Below are 26,940 nucleotides of genomic sequence, written 5' to 3' on the forward strand. Positions count from 1 at the left end.
AGGGGGGGGTGGATATCTGGGTGCTGTGGCAAGCCCCTTAAAGCTGAGTCTTCCCAGAATGGATCTCTGTCTCTCTGTGCAGCTGGGTGTGGCCCTGCCTGTGCGCTTGCCTGGAAAAGGATGGAGAGCCTAACGCAGCAAGGCCAGGTAAAGGGGACCCAGGCTGGCAGAATAGTCTGACTCAGTGGCATCCCGGCACCCCAGGGGGTTCAGCCTGCCACAGTATACACATAATTGCTCACTCGGTTTCACAAATTAAGCCACTCTCTAGTTACATAAAAAGCAAAGCAATGGGTAGGCAAGCAATAAAATATGTAAACACAAAGCTATATACATCTCTATATTCAGCTTCCAAAAGACACGAATTCATAGGAGACCTACCTGGCAAAACACAGGTTTATACTTAAATGAGAACATTTGCATCAGTTCCTCTGAATCAGTGTCGTCATTGGGGAGTTTATCTACACAAAGGCACTTAGAATGAACAAGATCGGTAGTCAACTGATTAATATCCATCCACTGTGCAAAGAGGGTGTTTTCACCTAATTGCTTCCCCAGGAGTTCCATTCTAGCCTTTGCAGCAGAGTCCTTCTTCATGTATTCCACAAACCCGTAGCCCTTGGAATGGCCAGTAACTTCATTATAGACCAGAAAACATCTCTCAACATTGCCATATGCACACACTAGTTCCTCAAACCCTTGTAATGAAAATGAAGTGGGCAAATTGGTAACGCATAGCAAAGCATCTGTTGGTTGGAGCTGCACGGATATTTCTTTTCCACGAAGAGAATACTGGTGAAACATCCGAATTGCATTTTGAGCCTGCTCTCCATTCTGCAGAGTAACAAACGCTGTAAGAGAACAAAGAAAGTTGGTGGAGGAAACAAGTTCTCGTGCTTACACAACACTCTTCTTCGGGTCTGACGGGGATGACAGACTTGAAGCTGCACATTTCTGAGTCTTTAGAGGCAGAGGCACAGGTACAGACAATTCAGATCTGCATGTTAAATTGCCATTTAAAATACAGATGCTAGATTCACTAGACTACAGTAACTACCGTTATTAATACTGACAAGTGAATTCAAAGTGGCAGTTATTAAAATGACTTGGTCCATTATGACAATGTATAAATCACCATATTTCTAGGCCAGTGGTTTTCAACCAGGGGCACACAGAGGTCTTCTGTGGGGAACATCAACTCAGCTAGATATTTGTCTAGTTTTATAACAGGCTATTTAAAAAGCATTAGGGAAGTCAGTACAAAGTAAAATTTCATACAGACAATGACTTGTTTATACTGCTCTATCTACTATACACTGAAATGTAAGTACAATATTTATATTCCAATTGATTTATTTTATAATTCTATGAAAAAAATGAGAAAGCAAGCAATTTTTCAGTAATAGCGTGTTGTGACACTTCTGTATTTTTTTGTCTGATTTTGTAAGCAAGTAGTTTTTAAGTGAGGTGTAACTTGGGGGTACGCAACACAAATCAAACTCCTGAAAGGGTACAGTAGTCTGGAAAAGTTGAGAGCCGCTGTTCTAGGCCACTTTTTGAGTTAGTAGGAAAAGGAGAGTGCCATGTATCAGTGTTTTCTCGAAAATTACTCTTCAGTGCACAACATATGACACTACACATGCCTGTTTATCCAAACTTTTAGCCACCAATCTTTTGGCATATATTGTTCGTGGTGTAAATACTGTTTTTATGGCCTGTAGCACTGCAGAATGTGAATTTTCCATAATGATCTTAATCAAAACAAACCCACACAGCAAGGCACATCAAAGTCCTGCTGCAGATACAGCTGAATTGCTCAAGAGTAGATGCTTTCCAGGCCCACAAAGCTATTGTTTAATGGAGAACAGAATATATTCATGGACACAGTCAGACTGAGCACTCAAAGTCATGATCAGATCTTGATTTCAGATTTCATGGGCGTTTTGGATAATATGTATATTCACCTCTCAGATATTATCTAGGTAGATGTGGAGTGAAATGCTTTATCTTCGAGTGGTCTGTGGTGAGATTATAAGAGAAGATGTAATAGCTATCTCTAGAAGAGATGGAGGCCAGGATCTCCCCTCAATGAAAGGGGAGAAATCAATGTCACCCAGTCCCCATCCAGTTTCAACTTCAGTAGGATGCTCCTCATTACAGAAGTGTCAAAGGTGAATATACATATTGTGCATATGCCCGCGCTGAAAACAAGAGTTCGTCTCTTTTCTTTGTGCAAGAAAGAAAAACAACTAAATGGTACGAAATAATATGAGTGCTCGTTTCCCTGCACACACAAGTGGGTAAGGTCTTCCCTTCCAGTAGACAGAGGAAGGAACAAGAGTTGTGAGGCCAGCCCCCAATAAGAAGCTGGCTGCCACTCCTCCACTTAAACTTTAGTAAGAATTGCAATCAAAGAAAAAAGAAGATCAGCAACTAAAACTAACTAGAACAGCGTTTCTCAAATGCAACCACCCTGGCCACATGCAGCCACCAGGGGCTTTTGTTGTGGCCACAGCCTCCTGGGCAGTGACTAGGGCAGAGGCGCAAAGCAGTACCTCTCCCCCCAGAGCCACCAGAAGGAGTTGGGCCCTCCCCCCATCTGGAGCCACAAACGCTAGATGAGCATGGAGCCAATGAGCTTCCCACCTTCCCGGGAGTGGTGAGGCTCGGGCTTCGGGCTTCAGCCTGGGGTGGCAGGTGGCAGACTCCAGTCATGGGACTTTGGGCTCTGGCCCTGGACCCCAGCCACACAGCAGCGGGTGCCAGCTCTGGCCTCAACCCCACCATTGTCCCTGGCCCCTGCAGTCTCCTGCAGCCCCAGGCTCCAGCCCTGGCCCCTGGGCTCACCACTTCCCCCCATTGCCCCTGGCCCCCACTGTCTCCCTACCCACCTCCCCTTCCAGGGCTTAATTTGTCCCCTGGCTTGCCAGAGCTGAGTAAGTCTGATGTAAAAATTGATATTTGTACGGTAGTTAATATCACTTTTCATAGCCTCCCAGCTAGCTATGAAGTCTGCTATGAAAAGTGATATTAACAAACATACAAATATTACTTTTCGCCACAGCAGACTTACTAGCTAGCAAGTCTTTTAAAAAAAAGGCAATCAAAAACAAAAGAAACAACAACAACAACAGACAAGAATGTGCAAAGCGCCCTATGTGTATTTCTATTCTGTTTAGGTCCAGTAAAGAATAGAGAACTGTATATGATTTTTATTATTGGGTCTGCAAAAAAAACCCTACATAAATAAATTAATGATTTTAACATGGATATGTGCATATTTATTTGTTTTTCCTAAAGTTAATTAAGTATTTTAAGAAAAATTGTCATCGCAGCCACCAGCAAGAGTTGGTGGCCGCACTCTGAGGCCACCAAAAAATTTATTGTGAGAACCTCTGAACGAGAATGCCCAGCTGCAGAAGTCCAGAGGAAAAATATTCTTCTGATTGGTAATTCTGGAGGAACCAGAGTAAACGCTAAGAGTAATGCCCTCCTCCGATGGCAGCTTCAACCAGTAAGATTTCAAAACAATACCTAGAAAATAAAACACTGAAATAGACAGGACTACTGATACATAGAAGCTTGCAGCACTTGTTCCCAAACTTGGAAATGTTGAGGTTTTGCAAATAAGCAAATCATTAGGAGACTGCTGCACAAGTATGCATCCGATGAAGTGAGCTGTAGCTCACGAAAGCTTATGCTCAAATAAATTGGTTAGTCTCTAAGGTGCCACAAGTACTCCTTTTCTTTTTGCGAATACAGACTAACACGGCTGTTACTCTGACACCATACTTGCTAAAAGCAGCAGCCAGAAACACCATTACCTTGGCAAAGATGCCTGGGAGACACATAGCAAGGCAAAAACTGTCAGAGTTTTCAAGATGAAGATCATCCTTAAAAGCTTGATAGTTCCCTTCAGTTCGAAAATAAGGCAAAAACATCCACAGCCTTCAGAACTGATAAAGTAAATAGAGTATATCTGCTCTCCGTCGTATATTACCTGGAATCCCTAAATCTAGACCTGGAATAGCCCTTCTGTTACAGTTATCCTGGTGTGAGGGGCTTGTCCTAGCAGAGTCTAATGGATCAGTCTTTCACAGGTGGATTAAGCAGTTTGGCTAGACCCGATCCAAAGGGTGCATTACTTAACGGGTCATAAATATAGATTCACAGACAATGGGCTCAATCTACCTCCCACTAAAGTCAATATGAGGCTTTCCATTTCCCATTAATTGACATTAATGGGAGCTGGAAACGGCCACAATTTTTGCAGGTAAAGAACAAGTCTAGGAACAGTTAAAGTAGTGAGCAGACAATCTGATGATTTCATATGTGGCAGAAGAAGTTGACTAGTAGTCCTATCAGAGAATGCAAATGTTAACGTTACGATTAAACATAGTCTTAAATACTGGAATATTCTAAATTCTTACCTGTTCTTTTATTTTTGTCCACATAACAGTACTTTAATTCATAATCTTTGAATAGTTCATGGATTTCCTAGAAAATACAAACATCAAGAAACAAAACAAAAATGAAATTAGGCTCAATTTTCCAGTTGTTATATTGAAACATTCCCAACAAATAAGAAGTTATACCTGAGACATATCAAAGATTTGTTCATAAAGGAGTTAAGAGTCACAATATCTTCTCCCATATGAGAGAATCAAGTTCAATAAAGTAATTCTCCACGTTTCAGTATGTGAGAGTAGGCACAGCAAAGGTGTGACATGACGACTATTTTTATAGAGAAAAAGGACATAACAGTTAAAACAATGAGGAGTCCTTGTGGCATCTTAGAGACTAATAAATTTATTTGGGCATAAGCTTTTGTGGACTATAACCCACTTCATCAGATACATGGAGTAGAAAATACAGTAGGCAGGTATAAATACACAGCACATGAAAAGATGGGAGTTGCCTTACCAAGTGGGGGGTCAGTGATAACAAGGCCAATTCAATTAGGGTGGATGTGGCCCATTTCCAACAGTTGACAAGAAGGGGTGAATATCAACAGAGGGAACTACAGAAGTGGAATAATTTGCAAACTTGACACCATTAAATTAGGCCTGAATAAAGACTGGGAGTGGCTGGGTCACTACAAAAAATAATTTTCCCTCTGTTAATACTCACACCTTCTTGTCAACTGTTGAGAATGGGCCACATCTACCATGACTGAACTGGCCTCGTTAGCACTGACCCCCCAACTCGGTAAGGCAACTCCCATCTTTTCATGTGCTGTGTATTTATACCTGCCTACTGTATTTTCCACTCCATGCATCTGATGAAGTGGGTTATAACCCATGATAGCTTATGCCTCGTTGTTTTTGCTGATACAGACTAACACGGCTAACCCTCTGATAACAGCTGAAGAAAACTAACATGCAAATCTTTTCTTATAGATTAGGAATACATAATGGAAGAACCCATTCACTCTCTCAGTGAGCTCTCTTACTCTGAAACCCTCCTTACTGGTCTTGTTTACATTAGAAAATTACATTATATTAGAGCACCACCTCTAGGAATCATAAGTAACCTGATATAAAAGATATACACAGAGACACAGTAAAGATAACATCACATCAGCAAGCTGTGGTGAACTGTAGGGTTAATTATGAGAGTCACTGACTATGCTGAGTTTTTTGCATCACATTGTTAGAACAGGAAATTGAGGAGCTGTAGGAAATACAGTGTAATTTCTCAGTCTAGACAAAGTCATTATGAAATGCAGTGGAAGCCCCAAATTGCTCGAGTGGAATTCAGTGGACTTTTACTCCTCTTGTGGTGAACATTCACTCCACCATAATTGACTTCTACTCTGAAAATCCTCCTTGGAATACAGCCAGTATCGATTGCTACACAGGTGTTCGATGCTACATTCCAAGTGGATTATCATGTCCCTTTCCTCCGGTACTCTGCCCAAGTAGAGGAGGAGGGGAAGGAAATAGCCATTATCCTCCCATGGGGGAGGAAGCAGTAGTAAGAGTGAATCCCTGATTCCCAAACTTGAACATCTGTTCCCCACTATAAGTTAAGATGTGGTATTCCACAAATGTGTGCGCCACATAAAACACTAACCAGTGTCCCTTCCACTGCAGTGGGCAAAGAAAGGACTAGTCTACCAGTCTGAAGGTGAAAGAAGTGACATGAACATACTGAATCTTTCTAGTGTTATAACGAAACTCCATTCAACTGAGCAAAATAATCAACACACATGATTATAAGAGGGTTCCACTCTACATGACTTCCAGTAACACAGCATACTCTCATTTTGCCAGTCTGCTAATTCAATATACATGGCTTACAGGTTAATGGGTTTCATCTCAGAAGGATCAAGTGTATCCTTTTTGTCAAACTGAATACCAGTCTCGCATTTCACTGGTTAACAGCTGTCAAATGCTATATTAATAAAATATGACACTGCTCCTCTGACGTTCAACCATCCCATACTCAGATGTGACGTGAATGTGGCTTCTAAATAACAAAATACACAAGAAGTAGTCCAAAGATTTAGAACTTGTAGGTTATTTGAATGTAGCTCAGAAGAGTACACTCTCTTCAAGAGAGTTGTGATGCTAGACTCTCATCCATGAGAAGCAGATTGGTGGAGGATGCAGTTTTCTTTGCACTTTTGTTCTTCCTAGGGACTAGCTAGATAGTAATGTTGCAGAATCCAAGGAAGTTGTTAGTTGTTCCACTTACACAAGGTGGGCAAGGTCTACTGCTCTTATCTGTTTCATCTTTAACAAAAATAATGTAATCAGATTTACCAACAATTTACTATGTGATGTAGTAACAGCAAAATATTAGTCCAAATGCATAATGATGGCGTTTCCTGAAAACCATTTCTGAACCAAATCTTCATTCAGCAATAATAATCTGTAATCTTGCTGGAAATTTAATTGAGCGTGAAAACAGAATGTGATAAAAGCATCATCTTGGTGATGATTAAATTGAGATGAGCACATGAATGGATTTTAAAAGTAAAAAAAGGATTTTTTAAAAAGTAAAGCAATTTTAAAGAACAATCTCAAGATTTTGTTCATAATGTTAAAAAAATCATTTGCAACAATTCTATGAAAGCTTGAGGCTAAAATCTCACCAAAATGATGTGTTCTATGTCACTCAGACACAGGTACGTTATTGTACAGCTGCTCACAAGCAAGGGGCTAATAGCATGGATTTATTTTAGTGACAGAACGTAAGAACTGAAGTATTTCTTTGGGGGAAAGGCACCAAATATTACTTGGACTTTACAATCAAAAGCAAGAAAAAAAAAAGGAAAATTGTAGCCTTTCAACCTTAAAAGCACCTCTTTGAAAAGTTAGCACAGTAATATGTAACAGATGGAAAACTAACAATAGAAACAGTTGTTCAGAAGAAAAGCAATCCACTGAACTAATGGGTTCTGTGCAGGCAGACCCCTGAGCCTATATAAACTCCCTTTGGCTTCAGAGGTCCACATGGAGCCAGTTGCAGGATTGAGGTTTTTATCTGTGCATTTGATTGCATGTAGTATTTCAGTGGCAGCATCATTTACATAAACTTTTTAACAAATAAAATTAAACACATCACACTGACTTTTTAAATAAATACATTTAAAAGTCTGCATTACGTCTTTAGTTTAAGTGGTTATGTAAATATCTGTCTATATATAAAACTATTTTAAGTCTGGGTAAAATTTTCACACACACTTATGTGATTTGGGAGCATGTAACATTTTCAAAAATGTACTCTGTCTTTCTGCTTGAATTAAAACTACAGGGGCTGCAGAGGGTTCCCTGCACACCTGCAGGGCTGGTGACACCAAGTCCCGGCAGGCACAAGGTGCCAAGACAGCAGCCTTCCCCGCACCTTGCATTGTGACAGAATGAGGCTGCAGAGGGCTTTCTCTGTTGCCACAGGGCCGGTGACACATGATCCTGGCAGGAACGAGAGGGGAAGTGGCACTCCCTCTTACCAATAAATTTTTGTTTTTGTCATTGTCAGTGCATCAGATGAAATTAATGTTCACCGACATCTGTCAATTAAAATCAAATCCTTCCACACCTAACTATTGTGGCAGAGCTCCTTCTCCGCCTCGGTGGGTTCTGTGCTTCCTCTTAGCGGCAGGCTGGGGGATTCCTCTCTCTCTGGGAATTTTCCCCACGCCCCTGGGTTTATTGTCCCCACCTTATCTGAGCAGGGGTTCCTCCCAGCCTCCCTGACAGGGGAGGGGGAGAGGAGCCTCTTAGTCTCTGGTAGCTCCTCTGTGCGTGATGGCGGCAGGCCAGACACCTAGTTCAGTCTCTCCCCTCTGGCGGGGTCTCTTCCCCCAGACCTCTGGGGCCCAGAAGGGCTATACGCCCTGTTGGGCAGGCTGTCTGGCTCTCCAGTAGCATGCCTGCTCCCCACAGCTGCCATTGTTCGTGCCTACCTGACTGGAGGGGAGGCTTTTAAAAGGTTCTGGCAGGCCCTTGATTGGCCCCAGGTGTCCTAATTAACCTGGAGTAACCCCTGTTCAATTACCAGGGGAAAAGGGACCTGCTTATCCTGGGACCCACTTCCCAGCACCCAATATGAGCACTTTCCTATAGCTGTCTGTCCTGACCCCGTCACACTATATGTTTTGGTGCAATCCTGTTTATGTACAAAGAATGTACACGAAGTCCTGTTTCTCTGGACACAGTGAAAACAAAGCAGGTAGTTTGCATGCTCGCAATTTCCTCCAGTCAGTTCTATGCCCACGGGGCTCTGTCTCTGTTCCCACTCAGGGCCATGCTCACCACTGCTACTGCTGCTGTCTGGGTGTTCTCTCTCTCAAACAGACTCACCAACAACCTGCTCTTTGAGGCAGGGAACATCTATTACTCTGTTTGTACAGGTTTCAGAGTAGCAGCCGTGTTAGTCTGTATTCGCAAAAAGAAAAGGAGGACTTGTGGCACCTTAGAGACTAACCAATTTATTTGAGCATAAGCTTTTGTGAGCAACGGCTCACTTCATCGGATGCACTCAGTGGAAAACACTGAATGTTTGTACAGGCTCACTTCATCGGATGCACTCAGTGGAAAACACTGAATGTTTGTACAGTGCCTCGCGACAATGGGGCCCCCACTCTTGGTTGGCTCACAGGCACTATTGCATTAAGCATGTTAAACAACAACCACCCCTTAAGCCCTGCATTTTCAACCACTCCCAGAGAATACTCTTATTCTCCCTGGGTTAATTCTTGCTCAGGCCTGGCCTTATGGCCCAGAACCTTGGGCTGTGGATTCTATTGTTTCCAGCTATCATGATATACAAAGTCCTTAACTGCTCCCTCATTTAACCCAAATGAATGGTGTTTATCTAACCAGGTTAATGGCAATCGTAACAATAAAATTAAAACTGCCTCTACTAAAGGAATTTTCTCTTATTTACAAATGACAAGACTCCTCTAGACACATCTGACAACTACCACAGTATTTTAGTGTATCATATCAACAACCTAAGACAAAGCTGTAATTAATGGCAATATGCACTTCCGTACAGGAGGCAGAGCAGGCATGGCATAATTATACTCCTGTGAGTAACTTATAGCTGGCACTTGGAGACAGACATAGGTGTTCCTCCAATCTCTATTGTTGCGAAAGCAGTGTTAACGTGTGCTTGTATCCTGGACAAGACCAGTCTGACAACTCCCTTGTGCATTCTGTTCTTGTTCAGAGTGGGGCTTTGCCTCCTTTAGTATGACAGATATACACATAAACATGTGGATTATGTCAGGAACTGTGAGCTAAACATCTTGGGACAGAAACAAAAATCAGGAAACTAATAATATTTAGCCCTTACACAGTTCCTTAAATCTTCAGAGCCCTGAACAAACATTCGCTAGTTAATCTACACAGCATTAGTATAATTAAAGCTCAAATAAGAAAATAACCTATTGGTGCTTTTAAAATAGCCTTTAAAAGTCAAAACAAATTCTATGACGTGGGCTATGAAAAAAAAAGATTAAAAACACTATAAACAGTTAGATAAACTTTATGTGGTGGAAAATTTGTTATTTTCTCTACGGCGCTTAAAATACTTCAACTCCTGCACACACAACTAATTGTCCTTCCTGATCTTGGATGAAATATTAACTTTCTCTTTATGATTTTATTTTTCATCGTATATTGTCATTCTGAGATCTGGATCTCTTAAAGGGAATGATGTCTGCTCCAGAAAAGTGTCTGTATGCCCTATTGTCTGAATTTTTAAAAAAAGTATAATGGTAAACATACCAAGAATAGACACACCCAACTTACTATTGTCCCAGCACAATTCATACTATTATTTTAAAAATAAACAGCTTATTTCACGCCAAGGAACTACTACTCCAAACAAATGTATGCAATAATATCCAACCACCATTTATAAAAGACAATTTTTCTATTGTGAACCTCAGGGCATGCTAAACATAAGTTCTGTTGCCATGTTTAAACATTGCACAGGATGTTATTTTAGCAACAAAAATTAAAAACAATTATAATGGTGCCTGTCAGGGTTCCTATAGTAATGAGTCTAGTGAAGGTGCCCATATAAACCTTACTTTAATGGTTCATAACTTGGTCCTTAATAAATGGCTGCATGGTGAAACTTCACATAGATATTCTTGACATGGGAACAAATTTTGTTTTTAAATTAGTTGGGCAAAACAACATATTTTGGCTAGTCAATTTTTTTTAAAATCTTTTCCTAACTAGAAAAGGCTTTGTTTTCATTGGTGCAGGCAGTCAAAGCAGAAAGGTGGAAAATTGCCTGAAAAAAGACATTCAAGTTTCAAGACAGTACACAGAAAATAGTGAGTTAGGCATCAAGATTCAAAAGGTTTTGGATCATTTAAATGAACGGGTCAACAGATAAGTGCAGTTCAGTGTAGGTATAAAATAAACCGATTTTGGAAAAGGAACCAAGCAAGAGAATATGAAAATTTGCTAAACAGGAAAAATATATGCTAGTTATTGTGGAAAAATCAGAGACCATCTGCTACAGTATAAAAAATGCAACATACAGCACTAGATTGTATTAATAGAGGTATAGATAACAAAACAAAACGAATTGTACTATTTTTTTATTTCCTGTAAACTAATGACTGGCTAGATTAAGGACGCTCAGTTCCTCTAACCACACATCAGTTGCCAGATACAGTCATAAATATTAAACAACCGGAAGGGCTTTAACACCCCAAAAGCCCTAGTCAAGATTGGGCTTCATTGTGCTATGCCCTGTACTAGCACATACAAAGACATATTCCCCACTTTAAGGAATTTGCAATTTTTCACTCCATGCTTCAGTTGAACTACTCACATAAGTAAGGGCTGCAAGATCAGGGAGATCCCCTTCACCTGCTTACGGTATATGGACAGTGGCCACTCTGAGGAGGGCTTTAAAGATTTTACCACACCATTCCCTCCTCACTCACAGGATAATCTATGCAGCTAGAAAGAAAGGGAAGTCTGCAATTCTGGGCCACAACCTATTCTTTGGAAGTGCAAAAGTTTAATGCACACTGACTGGTCCTTCTCTGAATATTCAAAGTCGTGTTTGCAACACCAATTACAAGCCTAAGAAGCAACCATCCTATGGACTCTCTCACACCCACTTATTTTTGACATAACACACAGAACTATCAAAACAGAGCTAGCATACTGATTAAGATATGACAACACTAGCTTCCCAAGGACTGTCCTGCATAAGGAATGAAAAACAAACACTTCCTTATCTGCCGAGCCAGATTAGAGTATTGATAAGCACAGTTGTAGGGAATTATAGTTTTAGATCACCATAGTAGGTGTACAGGGGAGCATGTAAACTAAATAGAAGATAAAAAATGGGGGAGTACACTGGAGGGAGTAAAAAAGAGAAAAACAATACACCAAAGAAAAGCAGCAAACAAAAGAGCACAGACAGCCTAGGGCAAGAATGGTACTAGTTATCCAGCACAGTAAACCTTTCACATACAAGCAATATGACCGAGCAGAGACCGAGAAACAAAGGGACTTGCTACTTCACAAAGACACAAGGGAGTGGAAGAACGATATTCCTTCAAATTATTCGGGTTCATTAAAAACTTCCAGTCAAAAAGCAATGAGGAAACATTGTGCATAACCCTGAGAGAAGGGAGAAAAATGATGAAGATGGCATAGCACTAAGTAGCAACCTGCCATTGGATCAAAGATGGACACTAACAATAAGTGGACACATGGCATCGAGCCGCAAACACAGTGTAAATCCCCATCCCAGATGGACCGCGCCTGCCTCTGACAGATTCCTAAATGAGCTGTCTCTTTTTTGGCTTGACAAGCTATAGGAAGGTTGTCAAAGAAAATTTTAAATCACTGAACTGAAATGAAAAATTGATTTCAGTCCTCCTGCAACTCCCCTCCCCTGTGTGTCTTTTGCTATAGGAGACAATCCCCTTCCATAAGATTATAGATATTGCCTCTAGTTGCAGAAAATTACCACAGGATAAAAGCAGAAATATGCATGACGACAGAACAATGTAACAGCTTTTAAAAATAATCCATTTAGTGCAAAACACCTTTCTTTTTCAGAGCAAGTGAATCATTTGATACTTTAGCTTAGAAAAGCAGACAGGGGGCATTAAAACCGAACAGCTCTACTCAGACTCCTAATCCTAAACTAAAGTCATGAGATCTTGCTGCAAATTTCAGCAACAAGGAAAACCAAGCCCTCAATTCTGATATTAACTATAAAGGATTCTAACTGGCATGACATCAATGTCTTTGAACTGCTCATTTATACCAAATTCATATACAACTACTTATACTGAAATTAATGAGGTACTGATGAGGACTAACTAATGAGATAATTAAGAACCCTGAGACAACTAAATCAGAAACAAATCTCATAATCCACAAAGGATAAGCACAAAACTAAAACGGAAGCCTAATTTACCATATATCAAGAATGCAGCCTAGCAAATCAAATCTTGTCTATATAGCAGTTTACAACTCTATTTGTACGATGGAAGTTCTGCGCAGCTATTCCACAGTTCTCAGGGCAGAGAATTATGGGCACTTTCCAGTGTGCCTACCTATGTCTAAGAACACTCTTGGAGGTTTTATACAAGTTCCAAAATCATTCAATTAATGATGTATGTTTGAGGGCATCATGGGCATTCCCAACATGGTGGCTAACATAGCAGTTCATGCTGCTGTATTCTCCAACAGTGCAAATATATTAATTCCTCACAACTGACAGCACAGAGACACCCCAGAAGACAGATTAATAGCAGGAGACTGCTTGCAATGAGGTAGCTCAAACACCAACACACAATAAACAAGCAACCATTAAATGATCAAGGTTGCCTGTAAGTCTCTATGGGATAAGGCTTGACATTACAGTGGCAATCTATCTATGATAGTGACACTCTGATATAGGTTTTCTGGCCAGGAAAGATGCACCATATGATAGTTTGGTAAAAATATTGAATATTGGAGGGGGGGGACAGATATATTTCTTGCCTCACCCTGGAGAATATAATTACATCCTTGTCCTCCTGTGATTCTTTGGCATCTTGTCTCCTGCCTTTTTACCTTGGGTAGTAATGAAGCAATAAACTGACTAATAAGAACAGATGACACCACTCCAATTTTGTAAGGACAACTAAATGCGGAGGAGTGTGCTTTACAAAGACTGAAGGAGCATTTCTTTAGAGACCAAGCTTTGTAAAAGGATGCTGCTGCTCACAAGTAGCCCAACATTCTCGACATGGCCAGCTAAGCTCCATGGAAAACTAGGGAAGTGATTGGGATTCTGGTGCACTCTGACTATATTTTCCCAATAGCGAGGATAATGGTAAAGAAATAGTCTACAGACTAAGCTCCTGATTTAGCAAAAGTCACTGATATATTATAACTTGGAAGTCTGAAGTATCATCAGAGTCATATCTGGGCATCTTACGTTCTCGAGAACGAGGCCTGTTGTCACCAGAATACCTCTCCCGCCTAGCGTGTGAGTAGAAAGGACAGACTGAGTGAAGCTGGGGAACCTTGACCATCTGTTAGAGGAACACCTGAACAGCTATTTTTTAATACAGCTTTCACATAGGTGATACAGTAGAAAAGGATTTTGAAAAAAAGTACATTGTTGTAAGCAACAGCGGAACTGATTAACAATCTTACTCCTGCTGACAAACAAACGTAACACCAGGCCTGGTATCAAATAATTTCCAACTGATTTTACAATTTTGACAATAGAAAACTAACCAAAAGTTAAAGCACGTACACTCTTTGGACCAGAGTTTCAGACAGGTGACAGCCGTAGTACACGTGAGTTTAATAAACCAAATTTTTTACAACATGCATTTGTCTATTAGTAAACAGGAACACTGTGCTGAAATGGAAAATTTAGAACAGTGTGTACCAGGGTCTGTCATATCAAGAACAATGAGATAAAATAATGTGCTGAAGGAATCAGATGAAGGTGCATACCGGGAACTTGGTAACAAGAGCAGAACAAAAAATGTATTTAACTGGGACATGCTGGATTTAAGTGGGCAAAGGATTGGAGAGCACAGCAGCTGAAGCTGTGAACTGAGGAGTGGTGGAAGTGGAGACTTTCAAGGATGACAATGAAGGTAGTGGTTAAGCGTTCATCAAGGGCCCAATCTAAAAAAACCCTTATTCACATCAATAGCAAGTGGAATTGCTTGTAGGTTAAGCAACATGCCCCTGAGCAGGCAGACTCTTTAGTACACATTTTTGATTTTTTCCTGTTCTCCTTCCACACTTTTACTTTATGCCCCAAATAGGCCGACATTCTCTCATTAGTCTTTTTTATCAGGTGCTGCAGACTGCACTGGACGGCTTCTTCAGAATCTTCTTCCTGTAGAGGCAAAGGCTCTATATTTTCTTAGAAAAACAGATGTTACTAGATGATGCATGGACAGGGAAACTTTCTAATATCTATTGAGGTTCATATATGATACTCATCACCACACTATCTGGACATCTCCACATCTGTGGCCAGGAGGTGGCAAAAAAAAAAACCCAAACAAACAAGTTATATTTAATCACAATCTGTAATAGTCTACACAGCTGTGATTAAAGTTTCAAAAACTTCATGACCAAGACACATTTTGCTTTATGGCCTTGGGAAGCACGTAAAGTTTCTTAACCTCAATTTGAGAGTCATTCCACCAAAGAACTTCAGACAGAACTTCAAGGTGCAACTGGAGATTAGGAACATAGTACACAGTCAATATATAGCCTCATTAACAGGGGAAAACATCCATTTGCAAATGTCTCCCTTACACATATTCATCTTTGTAACCAATAATGTATGTATGGTCAAGCCTGATTCCACCTCAATAAGGACCTGATTCTGCAAAGTGCTATATACCATCAATGCCCGCTTTCCCCTGTTTACAGGGTTCCATTGGTTTGCCTGTAGTAAGTATTCTGTGACAAAGCCCTCACTGCAACTCAACAAATAAACCACTGGAAACATTGGTATAAAAATACTGGCTATTTACCATGCCTCTGATTTCCAGTTGCAGCTCCATCTGAGGGGCTTGGATGGAATGAGTTTCTCAAAATGAGGTTAAGAAATTCAAACTGATATATTGATTCATTGGGGTCAGTGGAAGTTTAGGTCTTTCAGCACCTTACAACATTGAGCAGTATGTTCACCCTGGAGCTTTTTATACTGCTTATCGCTGCTGCTTACTTCTGTACAGTGGTTAATTGCCACAGGACCACAGGAAAGAGAGACCCTCCCCTTTAACTTGATGCAGACACAAGAGCACCGGACTGAAGAACCTACAAATTACAAAAAGTCGTATCTCTTTTAAATATCTGAACACTACCAGCTTGTCAGCATTGATGGGTTTACTAACATATGGATTACATTGATTAATACTGCCTGAGCCACTACCTTTATATATATACTGGAATAAGTTTATTCACTTTATTAATGCTGAATATGAAACTTAGTGGAGTCTGGAATAAGGCTGGGGAGTTTCCAACCAAAGGGAACGCAGCAATTACATGTTAGTGTTAGTAAATGTCTGTCCTAAATTATGGTTATTCATGGCATTACTAGAGATGAAATGATTTTTGCTTCTGTGAAAAATTTCAACAAAAAAATTTTCATTGAAATTTTTCTTCAAATTTTTTTTAATACACACCCCAAAATTTAAAAAAAAAAATTTGGCCTTCTTGTTTTGATGAATGTAAAAATATTTTGTCAAAGTTGGCCATTTCTAGGAGAAATTTTTGTTCTGACAAAAAAGCCATATTTCATTAAAAAAATGAACATTTTTAACCAGTTCTAGCTGCAACAACAATAGACAATGACACCAAATAACTAATACAAGCGGATAATTAGGTTCAGAAACAGTGATTGGAAGCATAATACTCTGCTGCATTTTCAGCTGTTTTTACCTATTCCTTTCCCTACAATTTAGTGGTAGGGACAGTGATGGCTCCAGCAGATCTTTTCAACAGAACAACAGTAAAGAAGACACCCACACAGAGTTTACCAAGGGAAGTAATTTGATAATCAGTGAATTTCACAGTAACTTTTGAAAGAACATGCCAATCTGTTATATAGTTGTACTTACATGAGCTATCATGAACATTCAATGCCCACTTCAAAACCATATCAGGACAAGAAGTTCCTCCTCCACAAAACTCCAACTCTCGCTTTACATACTAATGCTGCTAGCTCAATCATATTAAAAGGTTAAAACAATACATTTTCCAATTATTCTCCAGGATCACCAACTTTCTTGGACACCTTGGTCATTACTGCCAGGCTTGCTGGTGGAATAGGTGAAAAGTACAAGGTCCTTGAGGACAGAGGGAGGGGGCAGACATATGTCTTTATGCCATTACTCATACCAGATAATCATAATAAAATGGACAGACTTTCATATTACAAGTTATTGTCCCTTGGTTGTGTCATAAATGCACAGGGTCTGGTCTATGCCCCAGCCTGCAATCAGTCCCTTTGGAGTGACTGCTTTAGTGTGCCAAATCCCAAGGGTATACACAGTTACACAGGGGCAGGTCCAGGGCCTCCAAGACTTGGCCTTCAGGCACCAGCAATCCCTGTTTCTCTTTGTGGCTCCCTACAGCAAATCTAGCTGAACCAGACTCCTGTGGGAGGCATGCACTGTACCACTTCAGATAACAATGCTCTCAGTGAGTAGTGCAACTATTCCAGGCAGCCTTTTCAAAACAAGGTAACAATTTAGTAGCCACCCGCCATACAGAATCTGAAAGACTTTGGGATAGCAAAGAGAGACAAAGGTTAACCCACAGTCCATCCTGGCCAAGCCATGCAATGATGGGTTGCATTTTTGGATCTCTTCCCTTTGCCCTAAGAATCAAGTGAGAGCTGCTGAATCCCTCCAAAGGGCAGCTCTTATTCCCACCACCAGGTAACTTTTTCTCCTTTGTCCTCCAGCTCAGTGCACATGTTCTGCCTGTCAGGATTTCCTGCTGTTCGATGTTGATTGTTCAGTCGTTGAGGGTTCTCATTGTCTTTCTGGATCCTCTGTTGATTTAGGTCGGTTTCAACCAGTTCTTTAAGAACCCAGTCATTCCACCCAGACAGTGAGGCGACACACCCACCTTGTCTCCTGCACTGTTGGAACAGTGTTTTGCCTCCACTGCGTTGCAATGCAAAATACAGAGGGAAACTGAGGCACACGTAGGCACCATAAAAATGTTACAAAGAGTTCCCAGTGTGTTATAGTTGTCAATAAAACCTTCAATGTCACTATCTCCTTGTGGCACTGGTTGCCTAATCAAGCAATATCAGATTGAGCTAATTTAACCACAACCTTCCGTACACCCACAGGCTATATTTTATTGGATGACACACCCGTTCATACAGTACTCATTTTTTTGAGATAACCACACAGAAATGGATGTTAGCAATACAATGCATGTTGTGGCTGACTGAAGCAAGGAACTGGTAACAAACCAGTAAAGTTCTCCCCTATTTACACTAGCGTAACTGTTTGTGGTGTAATAAGTCAGAAACATACTAGCTTTGATCTACAGCAGATCTTTACTAATAAAAATGGGACGTTCTGCAAAACCAGACAATATCTATCCTTATACAGTGAACGTACTTGTAGTTAGTAACGTTATTTCTACATTCAATGTGAGAGAAAATTCAGGGAATGTAGGACAATTACTATTTCTGCCTCTTGTCTATTCATACATGCAGTGGTCTGATTTATGTACTGCAAGCAACTGTGGTAACTGTGTAAATTAGGTGCACAATTTTGCAACTAAATTATTTAAATATATGTTTATTGCATTATCATTATTAGGTTGGAGAGTCAATGCACTATTTACATGAAGTGGAGTAATTTAATCTCAGAACTCATTTCAGGCCCTCTGCAGACTCATGAAATCAATTCCTCATAGATTATGCTCTGCTCACATTTGAAAGGTTTTCTTCACTACCATAAGGGCTAGAATAATTTTTAAAGGAAGTTTTCATTCTGAAAAATCTTAATTATTGAGGGTTGTTTGAATATCCTAAATGAGCAGAAGCCATCAGGTACTGATCCTAGTCAGTGGTACCTCATACTGATAATTGGTTTAAAAAATATGGATGCTTTGCTTTTAAAATACATTTTCAGTTATGTGCATTTGCATTATCTCCAAAGGCCCTCATCCGATGCTGTAAGTGATGTTTGTTTTGAAGCCTGTATTTTCAAATACATTGGTTTTCAACAGTGAGTGTTCACAGTGTCATATAATTCAATTGCGGGCATACTGACTATGCTAATTTTCAAGTTTTGCCTCAGGAAGCAAAAGTGTACAGCATGATTAACTTCCAATGACTTCTGTAGTTTTCTTTCGGGTTTCACGACTTAATTGTTAACTTGTGAGTGGACTAAATTTCTCAGTCTTCAGAAACAAATATGGCAACCTTCATTAAAAAAAGGCTCTCTGGTATAGTCAGAAACTTCTTATATATCTTATAGCCAAATTGTATCCATGGTACTGTACTGTTAAACATCCACATAATGGTACACTGCTTACAATATAACATGCAAATCCTTGGACTCCCGAAAAGCAGTAATAAAGCCACAATGCAATGGGCAAAGGAAATGCTCAAAGACACAAACAGTATTTCTTGCTATTGGAAACTCAAAAATAAAAAACCTTATTTTGAGGATCTTTTAAAAATAAACTTTAATTACATTAATGGCATTTTAAATGAATGACAGTGAGAAACAGTTCAGAGTAGCCACCAAATTTAGCATTCAGAGGCAATTCTCTCATTCTGTGTGAAGTAATATTTTCTTCTACTTTCTGCTCCCTGGTTCCTACAAAGATCAACGGGATAAGAATGAAGGGACGGCATACAGGCTAAGGCAAGGAGGAGTTTAAAAATCCCTTTCCACAATGAACTACCTATGCAGACTTATCAAGCAAGGATAGGTTAACAAGAGCTTCTTGCAAGACTGCTTATCAGCTCTGTTGGCTACAGGTACCTGATTCTATGAAGGGTGAGGACAGAAGAGTTGAAAATGTACGGGGGAGGGGGGGGAGGGCTGCAGACTAAAGGAGAACAAGGGGGTTTCCTCTAGCAAAGCATGAAACAAGCCCTGTCTTAAATTTTATTTGGGAGACTCAGCTAACCCATTATGTTTGGTCAATAAACGGGCAGGACATTATTTTAAAACAGAATGAATCTTCTCATTGTGGGTTCCTCTACCTCAGGCCAGGCGTACAGAGTCCATTGCTTGTTCTACCATTTCTCTGACCAGACTGTCACCTGCTCAAAACACAAGATACTGCAGGAGGAGCATGCAGAGTAGAGGGCTGTTCTAAATCTGGATTTACTCATTAGACAGAAAAAGAACCATAAGGAAACATGTGCCTTTTGCACGGGAAGGGGTCTCTTCCACTGTGGTACCATCATCCTAAGGATGGAAGAAGAGAGCTGGGCCCTCAACTGAATGTGACAGAAGTAGTTAATCATGCAGTTCCCTCCTCTCCTAAATATGTTCACCAACCATGATATTAACCGCAGGAGTGTTTCCTTTGACACACAGTGCTCTGACCCGCCAGGTGAACAGGGACTAGGGCTGCCTTACTGCCCACATATATGATCAAGGAGAGAACAAGTGGAGTTTTGAGGCAGAGGTCTCAGTGAATGGCTAGCATTCCTAAAACTTTCCAGAAGAGTGAACTAGTCAGGGCCACGTTATACTTTTGTATGGAAAATAGTTCCTGAAAAGGGATGCCCAGAGTAAAACAATGTCATGTCACTGATGAGCCTTTGCCAAACCCTACCACAAATTTAGTTATCCCTAGGTACCAATGTGATATATGCCATCATGTGCCAGCAATGCCCCTCTGCCATGTACACTGGCCAAACCGGACAGAGTCTACGCAAAAGAATAAATGGACACAAATCTGACAGGAATCATAACATTCAAAAACCAGTAGGAGAACACTTCAATCTCTCTGGTCACTCAGTAACAGACCTAAAGGTGGCAATTCTTCAACAAAAAAACTTCAAAAACAGACTCCAGTGTGAAACTGCAGAACTGGAATTAATTGCAAATTGGACACCATCAGATTAGGCCTGAATAAAGACTGGAAATGGTTGGGTCATTACAAAACCTAAACCTAATTTCCCCAATACTAATTTTCCCCCTACTGTTACTCACACCTTCTTGTCAACTGTCTGAAATGGGCCACTCTCATTACCACTTCAAAAGTTATTTTTCCTCCCTTGCTATCCTGCTGTTAAGTGAATTGTCTCGTTAGACTGACCTCACACTTGGTAAGGCAACTCCCATCCTTTCACGTATTTATACCTGCTCCTGTATTTTCCACTCTATACATCTGAAGAAGTGGGTTCTAGCCCACAAAAGCTTATGCCCAAATAAATTTGTTAGACTCTAAGGTGCCACAAGGACTCCTCGTTGTTTTTGCTGTTACAGACTAATACAGCTACCACTCTGAAACCTAGGTAGATCTGTTATTCTGAATCCAAAAGGGCACAGTGTGCCGGAAGCGAGCAACATCCCAAGGGGCGCTGTGCTTGAGGGGATTAACGAGTGAGATCCTTTGGAGTGCTGCATGAGAGAGGGTGAGTGAGGGGGTCACAGAGCAGAATCCCCAGGGGTGGTGTGCACAAGAGGGTGGGCCAGGATTGGGCAGGATCCTGTGGGGCCCTGTGTGTAAGGGTGCAAGGGAGAAAAGCCACTAAGCGGGGATATCAAGGGGGTTCACCGTGTGCAATGGTGCAGGTGAGGGCATTTACTGAGCAAGATCCTATGGGGAACAGTGTGTGTGTGTGTGGGGAGGGGGGTTAGGGGCCCCAGAAGGATCCTGCAGGAGTCCTATGCGCAAGGGGCTGGGATAGGGGGCTCTGAGCAGGATCCCGTGGTAAGGGGGCCTAGGCAGGACCCCATGGAGGGGGTTCCAAGTGGGATCCAATGGGGGCAGTAAGGGGTGGGAGTTGGGCAGGATCCTGTGGGGGACAGTGTGCAAAGGTTGGGTGGGGGGGCTCTGAACAGGATCCCCCTGGAGATAGTGAGGGGGGCTAAGCAGGATTCCATGGGTGTTGTGTGTGAGGGGTTAGTGAGGGGGGCTCTGAGCAGGAACCAAAACCAGACTGTTGGCATATAAAATTGAAAATGTTGTAGAGGAGTTTTTAAACTAAGGGCTCGGGGAAAGCTGACAGGTGTTGAGGTGCACGCAGTTCAGACAGACACATCCCTTAGGGGATGATTTATTAAAGATGCTAGTTTATATCCTAGTAAACAGGAAAGGACAGAAGTTAATAAAGTACAGATAAGAACTCAAGAGAAACAGTCAAACGAAAGAGAGTCCCATTCAGCGACATCACATGGAGGCAGACAACTATATATTGACAAAAGTTATAAGTGCTTATTTACAAATGCAAGAAGCTTAAATACTAAGATGCACGAATTTGAGTGCCTGGTATTAAATGAGGATATTGATATAGTATGCATCACAGAAAATTGGTGGAATGATGATAAGCAATGGGACATGGTAATACCAGGGTACAAAACATACAGGAACGATAGACCGCGCTGGTTGGGGAGTGCCACTATATGTGAAAGAAAGCATAAAGTCAAATATAATAAAAATCTTTAATGAATCAAACTGAAGCATAATATTAGTATGGATAGAAATTCCATGCTTGAATAATAAGAATATAGCAGTAGGAATATACTACCAGTCATCTGACCAGGATGACGACAGCGACTGTAAAATGCTCAGGGAGATTAGAGAGGCTACAAAAACAAACCCCCCAATAATAATGGGGGATTTCAACTATCCCCATATCCGCTGGGAACCTGTCGCCTCAAGATGGGATGCAGAGATGAAATTTCTAGACACCAAAAATGACAGCTTCTTAGAGTAGCTTGTCCTGGAACCCACAAAGGGAGAGGCAATTCTTGATTTAGTCCTTGATTTAGCAGGATACAGGATCTGCTCCAAGAGGTGAATCTAGCTGAAGCACTGGGTAATGATGATGACCACAATGTAATTAAATTTAACATCCTTTCAGGGGGGAAAATACCCAAGAAACCCAGCACAGTACATTTAACTACAAAAAAGGGAACTACACAAAAATGAGGAAGGTACTTAAACTAAAATTAAAAGAAACAGTCACAAACAGTGAACTGCCTGGAAAATGCATGGAAACTTTTAAAAAACACTATAATCGAGGCTCAAACTATTTGCTTACCCCAAATAAAATAAAAACAATAAGAGGACCAAAGAGTGCCGTCATAGTTAAACAGTGTAAAAGAGGCAGTTAGATAAAAAAGGACATCCTTTAACAATTGGATGTCAAATCCTACCGAGGAAAACAGAAAGGAACGTAAACTCTCACAAGTCAAGTGAGAAAGTATAATTAGGCACCCATGGGGTGCTGGGCGCTGAGTGGGGGGGGGAGGGAAGCTCGGAGCGGGACCCCGGGGGGTGCGCTGAGTGGGGGGGGGGGGGGAGAAAGTGGGCTCGGAGAGGGATCCCGAGGGGCGCTGTGGGACAGGGCAAAGGGGCTCGAAGTGGGACCCCGAGGGGCGCTTTGTGCAGGAAGGGGGCTCGGAGCGGGACCCCGGGGGGCACTGTGTGCGGCGGAGGGAGAGGGGGTTTGGCGCGGGACCCAGAGGGGCCCTGTGTGCGGCGGAGGGAGAGGGGGCTCGGCGCGGGACCCAGAGGGGCCCTGTGTGCGGTGGGGGGAGAGGGGGCTCGGCGCGGGACCCAGAGGGGCCCTGTGTGCGGGGGGGGGGGGAGAGGGGGCTCGGCGCGGGACCCAGAGGGGCCCTGTGTGCGGGGGGGGGGGGAGAGGGGGCTCGGCGCGGGACCCAGAGGGGCCCTGTGTGCGGGGGGGGGGGGAGAGGGGGCTCGGCGCGGGACCCAGAGGGGCCCTGTGTGCGGGGGGGGGGGAGAGGGGGCTCGGCGCGGGACCCAGAGGGGCCCTGTGTGCGGGGGGGGGGGGAGAGGGGGCTCGGCGCGGGACCCAGAGGGGCCCTGTGTGCGGGGGGGGGGGAGAGGGGGCTCGGCGCGGGACCCAGAGGGGCCCTGTGTGCGGGGGGGGGGCAGAGGGGGCTCGGCGCGGGACCCAGAGGGGCCCTGTGTGCGGGGGGGGGGGGAGAGGGGGCTCTGCGCGGGACCCAGAGGGGCGCTTTGTGCAGGGGAGAGCTCGAAGCAGGACTCAGGGGCTGCTGTGTGCCGGGGGGGGGGGAAGGGGGCTTGGAGTGGGACCCGGAAGGGGGCGCTGTGTGTGGGGGGGAGAGGAAGGGGACTCCGAACGGGACCCGGAGGGGGGCGCTGTGTGTGGGGGGGAGAGGAAGGGGACTCCGAACGGGACCCGGAGGGGGGAGGAAGGGGACTCCGAACGGGACCCGGAGGGGGGCGCTGTGTGCAGGGGGGGGAGGAAGGGGGCTTGGAGCTGGACCTGGGGGGTTCTGTGTGTGTGTGTGTGCGGGGGGAAGGGGACTCGGAACGGCACCGGAGGGGGGCGCTGTGTGTGGGGGGGAGAGGAAGGGGACTCCGAACGGGACCCGGAGGGGGGCGCTGTGTGCAGGGGGGGGAGGAAGGGGGCTTGGAGCTGGACCTGGGGGGTTCTGTGTGTGTGTGCGGGGGGAAGGGGACTCGGAACGGCACCGGAGGGGGGCGCTGTGTGTGGGGGGGAGAGGAAGGGGACTCCGAACGGGACCCGGAGGGGGGCGCTGTGTGTGGGGGGGAGAGGAAGGGGACTCCGAACGGGACCCGGAGGGGGGCGCTGTGTGCAGGGGGGGGAGAGGAAGGGGACTCCGAACGGGACCCGGAGGGGGGCGCTGTGTGCAGGGGGGGGAGAGGAAGGGGACTCCGAACGGGACCCGGAGGGGGGCGCTGTGTGCAGGGGGGGGAGAGGAAGGGGACTCCGAACGGGACCCGGAGGGGGGCGCTGTGTGCAGGGGGGGGAGAGGAAGGGGACTCCGAACGGGACCCGGAGGGGGGCGCTGTGTGCAGGGGGGGGAGAGGAAGGGGGCTTGGAGCTGGACCTGGGGGGTGCTGTGTGTGTGTGCGGGGGGAAGGGGACTCGGAACGGGACCCGTAGGGGGGCGCTGTGTGCGGGGGGGGGAGGAAGGAGACTCGGAATGGGACCCAGAGGGGGGCGCTGTGTGCGGGGGGGGGGAGGAAGGAGACTCGGAACGGGACCCAGAGGGGGGTGCTGTGTCCGGGGGGGGGGGGGGGGGGGAGGAAGGGGGCTTGGAGCTGGACCTGGGGGGTGCTGTGTGTGTGTGCGGGGGGAAGGGGACTCGGAACGGGACCCGGAGGGAGGCGCTGTGTGCGGGGGGGGGGGGGGGGGGGAGGAAGGAGACTCGGAATGGGACCCAGAGGGGGGCGCTGTGTGCGGGGGGGGAGGAAGGAGACTCGGAACGGGACCCGGAGGGGGGTACTGTGTCCGGGGGGGGGGAGGAAGGGGGCTTGGAGCTGGACTTGGGGGGTGCTGTGTGTGTGCGCGGAGGGAAGGGGACTCGGAACGGGACCCGGAGGGGGGCGCTGTGTGCGGGGGGGGGGGGGGGGGGGAGAAGGGGACTCCGAACGGGACCCGGAGGGGGGAGGAAGGGGACTCGGAACGGGACCCGGAGGGGGGCGCTGTGTGCGGGGGGGTGGGGGGGGGAGGAAGGGGACTCGGAACGGGACCCGGAGGGGGGCGCTGTGTGCGGGGGGGGGGGGGGGGGGAGGAAGGGGACTCGGAACGGGACCCGGAGGGGGGCGCTGTGTGCAGGGGGGGGGGAGGAAGGGGACTCGGAACGGGACCCGGAGGGGGGCGCTGTGTGCGGGGGGGAAGGAAGGGGGCTCAGAACGGGACCCGGGGGGCGCTGTGTGCGGGGGGGCTCGGAGCGGGATCCGGGGGGGCGCTGTGTGCGGGCTAGGAGCGCGACCCCGAAGGGCCGAACGATGTCGAGGATCCGCTCTCCAGGACTCCCCTTGGGAGGGCACGGGAATGGCGGCCGCCTCCTGCCTGCCCTGTGCCGGCTCTGGGGTCCCCCCGGCCCGGCTGGCTCCTCTCCCGGAGCGGGGGCGCCGCGGTACCTGGTTGCTGCTCTCCTCGGGCAGGTTTCTCAGCAAGACCTTGCGCCTGTTGCTCAGCTCCCGGCGGGCGCACTCCAGCCGCCTGGCGATCGCGGGCGGGCTGAGGGGCGCCGCCTTCCCGCCGCGCTCCGGCTGCGCCCCAAGCCCCGGCTCCCGCGGAGCCCCGGACAGCTCCGTGCCCGGCTCTGCTGCTGCCGCCATCTTGCAGCCAGAGAGAGCCATCGAGCCCGCAGGGGGAGTGAGCCGGGCAGGCGGCGGGCGAGCCGGCGGGGCGGGGCAGCCCGCTGCAGCGGCTAGGAAAGTCCGCGGGACTCAGAGCCGGGACCAGAGCCAGGCACCATGATACGCCTCCCCGAGCCTGGGACACGATTTCTCCCCCCTCGCACCCCGCCCCCGTGGCCCTCGAGCCTGGCGCACCACTGCTCCGCGCCCCCCCACTCTCCGCCCCCGTGCACTCGCTCCCCGCTGCTCCGCGACCACCGCGCACACCGAGCCCTCCTGCTCTCCAACGCCCTCGCATCCCTGAGCCCGCCCACACCCAGCCGCCCATGAACTCTGCCCTCCCCCGCATCCTTGAACCCGACCTCATCCCCCGCCCCCGTCTGAGGCACCACTATTCCCCCCGACCCCGTGCACTACGACCCCCATAACTCCCTGCCCCGCACACCTCTCAGCCCGCCTCCCATCCTCCCACACTGGAGCTCCGGCCCACGCACCCTCCTCCCCCTCACCCCCGCCTGGGCCACCCTCCTCCCCCTCACCCCCGTGCACCCCTGCCCCTGTACACCCAGCCCCTCTGAGCCTAGTACCCTGTGCACCCCCATGCCTGGGCCACCCATTCCCCACTGTTCCCCACCTCCAGCCTGGGACCCCACTGCTCCCTGGGTACCCCTCAAACCCATCCCCTCACCCTGGGACCCCACTGCTCCCCCCACCCTCTTCGCTTTTCCCCCCACTGAGCCTGGGATCCCACTGTGGCACCCCAGCCCACTGACCCCAGTAGAACCTGCTCCTCCCAAACGCCAAGCCTAGTATACCCCTGCACCCTCTCTGCTCGCGGTAGACCCTCCTCCCCCCCCACCTACCTACCCACCCACAGAGCCTCGGACCCCAATTTCCACCTTCCTCCCACTGAGCCTGGGACTCCACTGTACCCTTCCCTGCCCCTCAGTGCACCCTCTCTCCCCACACAGTGATTGAGCTTGTGACTTCACTGTACCCTACCCCCCTGTACACTCCTTCATTCACCTACTGAGCCTGGGATTGTATTGTAGCTCCCTGCACAGTGCACCTCCGCCCCCTACACCCAATGACCCTGGGGCTCCACTGTTGTCCACCAGCCCATGGTCCCAGGATCTCTACATTG

General features: G+C 45.7%; 1 protein-coding gene across 1 annotated transcript in view; it reads right to left on the reverse strand.

Annotated features, from left to right (window-relative positions):
* The window catches only part of RAVER2 (ribonucleoprotein, PTB binding 2), a 59,356-nt gene extending 33,560 nt beyond the window's left edge, over positions 1-25,796 (reverse strand). The window contains exons 1-3 of the mRNA XM_074961594.1: positions 25,575-25,796; positions 4,431-4,497; positions 382-851 (exon numbers count right to left, since the gene is read on the reverse strand). Of these exons, the coding sequence (XP_074817695.1) occupies positions 382-851; positions 4,431-4,497; positions 25,575-25,796 (759 nt within the window). The remainder of the gene's footprint in view (positions 1-381; positions 852-4,430; positions 4,498-25,574) is intronic.
* Positions 25,797-26,940: the final 1,144 nt, after the last annotated feature.

Source organism: Natator depressus, chromosome 8, assembly GCF_965152275.1.
Source record: "Natator depressus isolate rNatDep1 chromosome 8, rNatDep2.hap1, whole genome shotgun sequence".
In the NCBI taxonomy this organism is placed as follows: Eukaryota; Metazoa; Chordata; order Testudines; family Cheloniidae; genus Natator; species Natator depressus.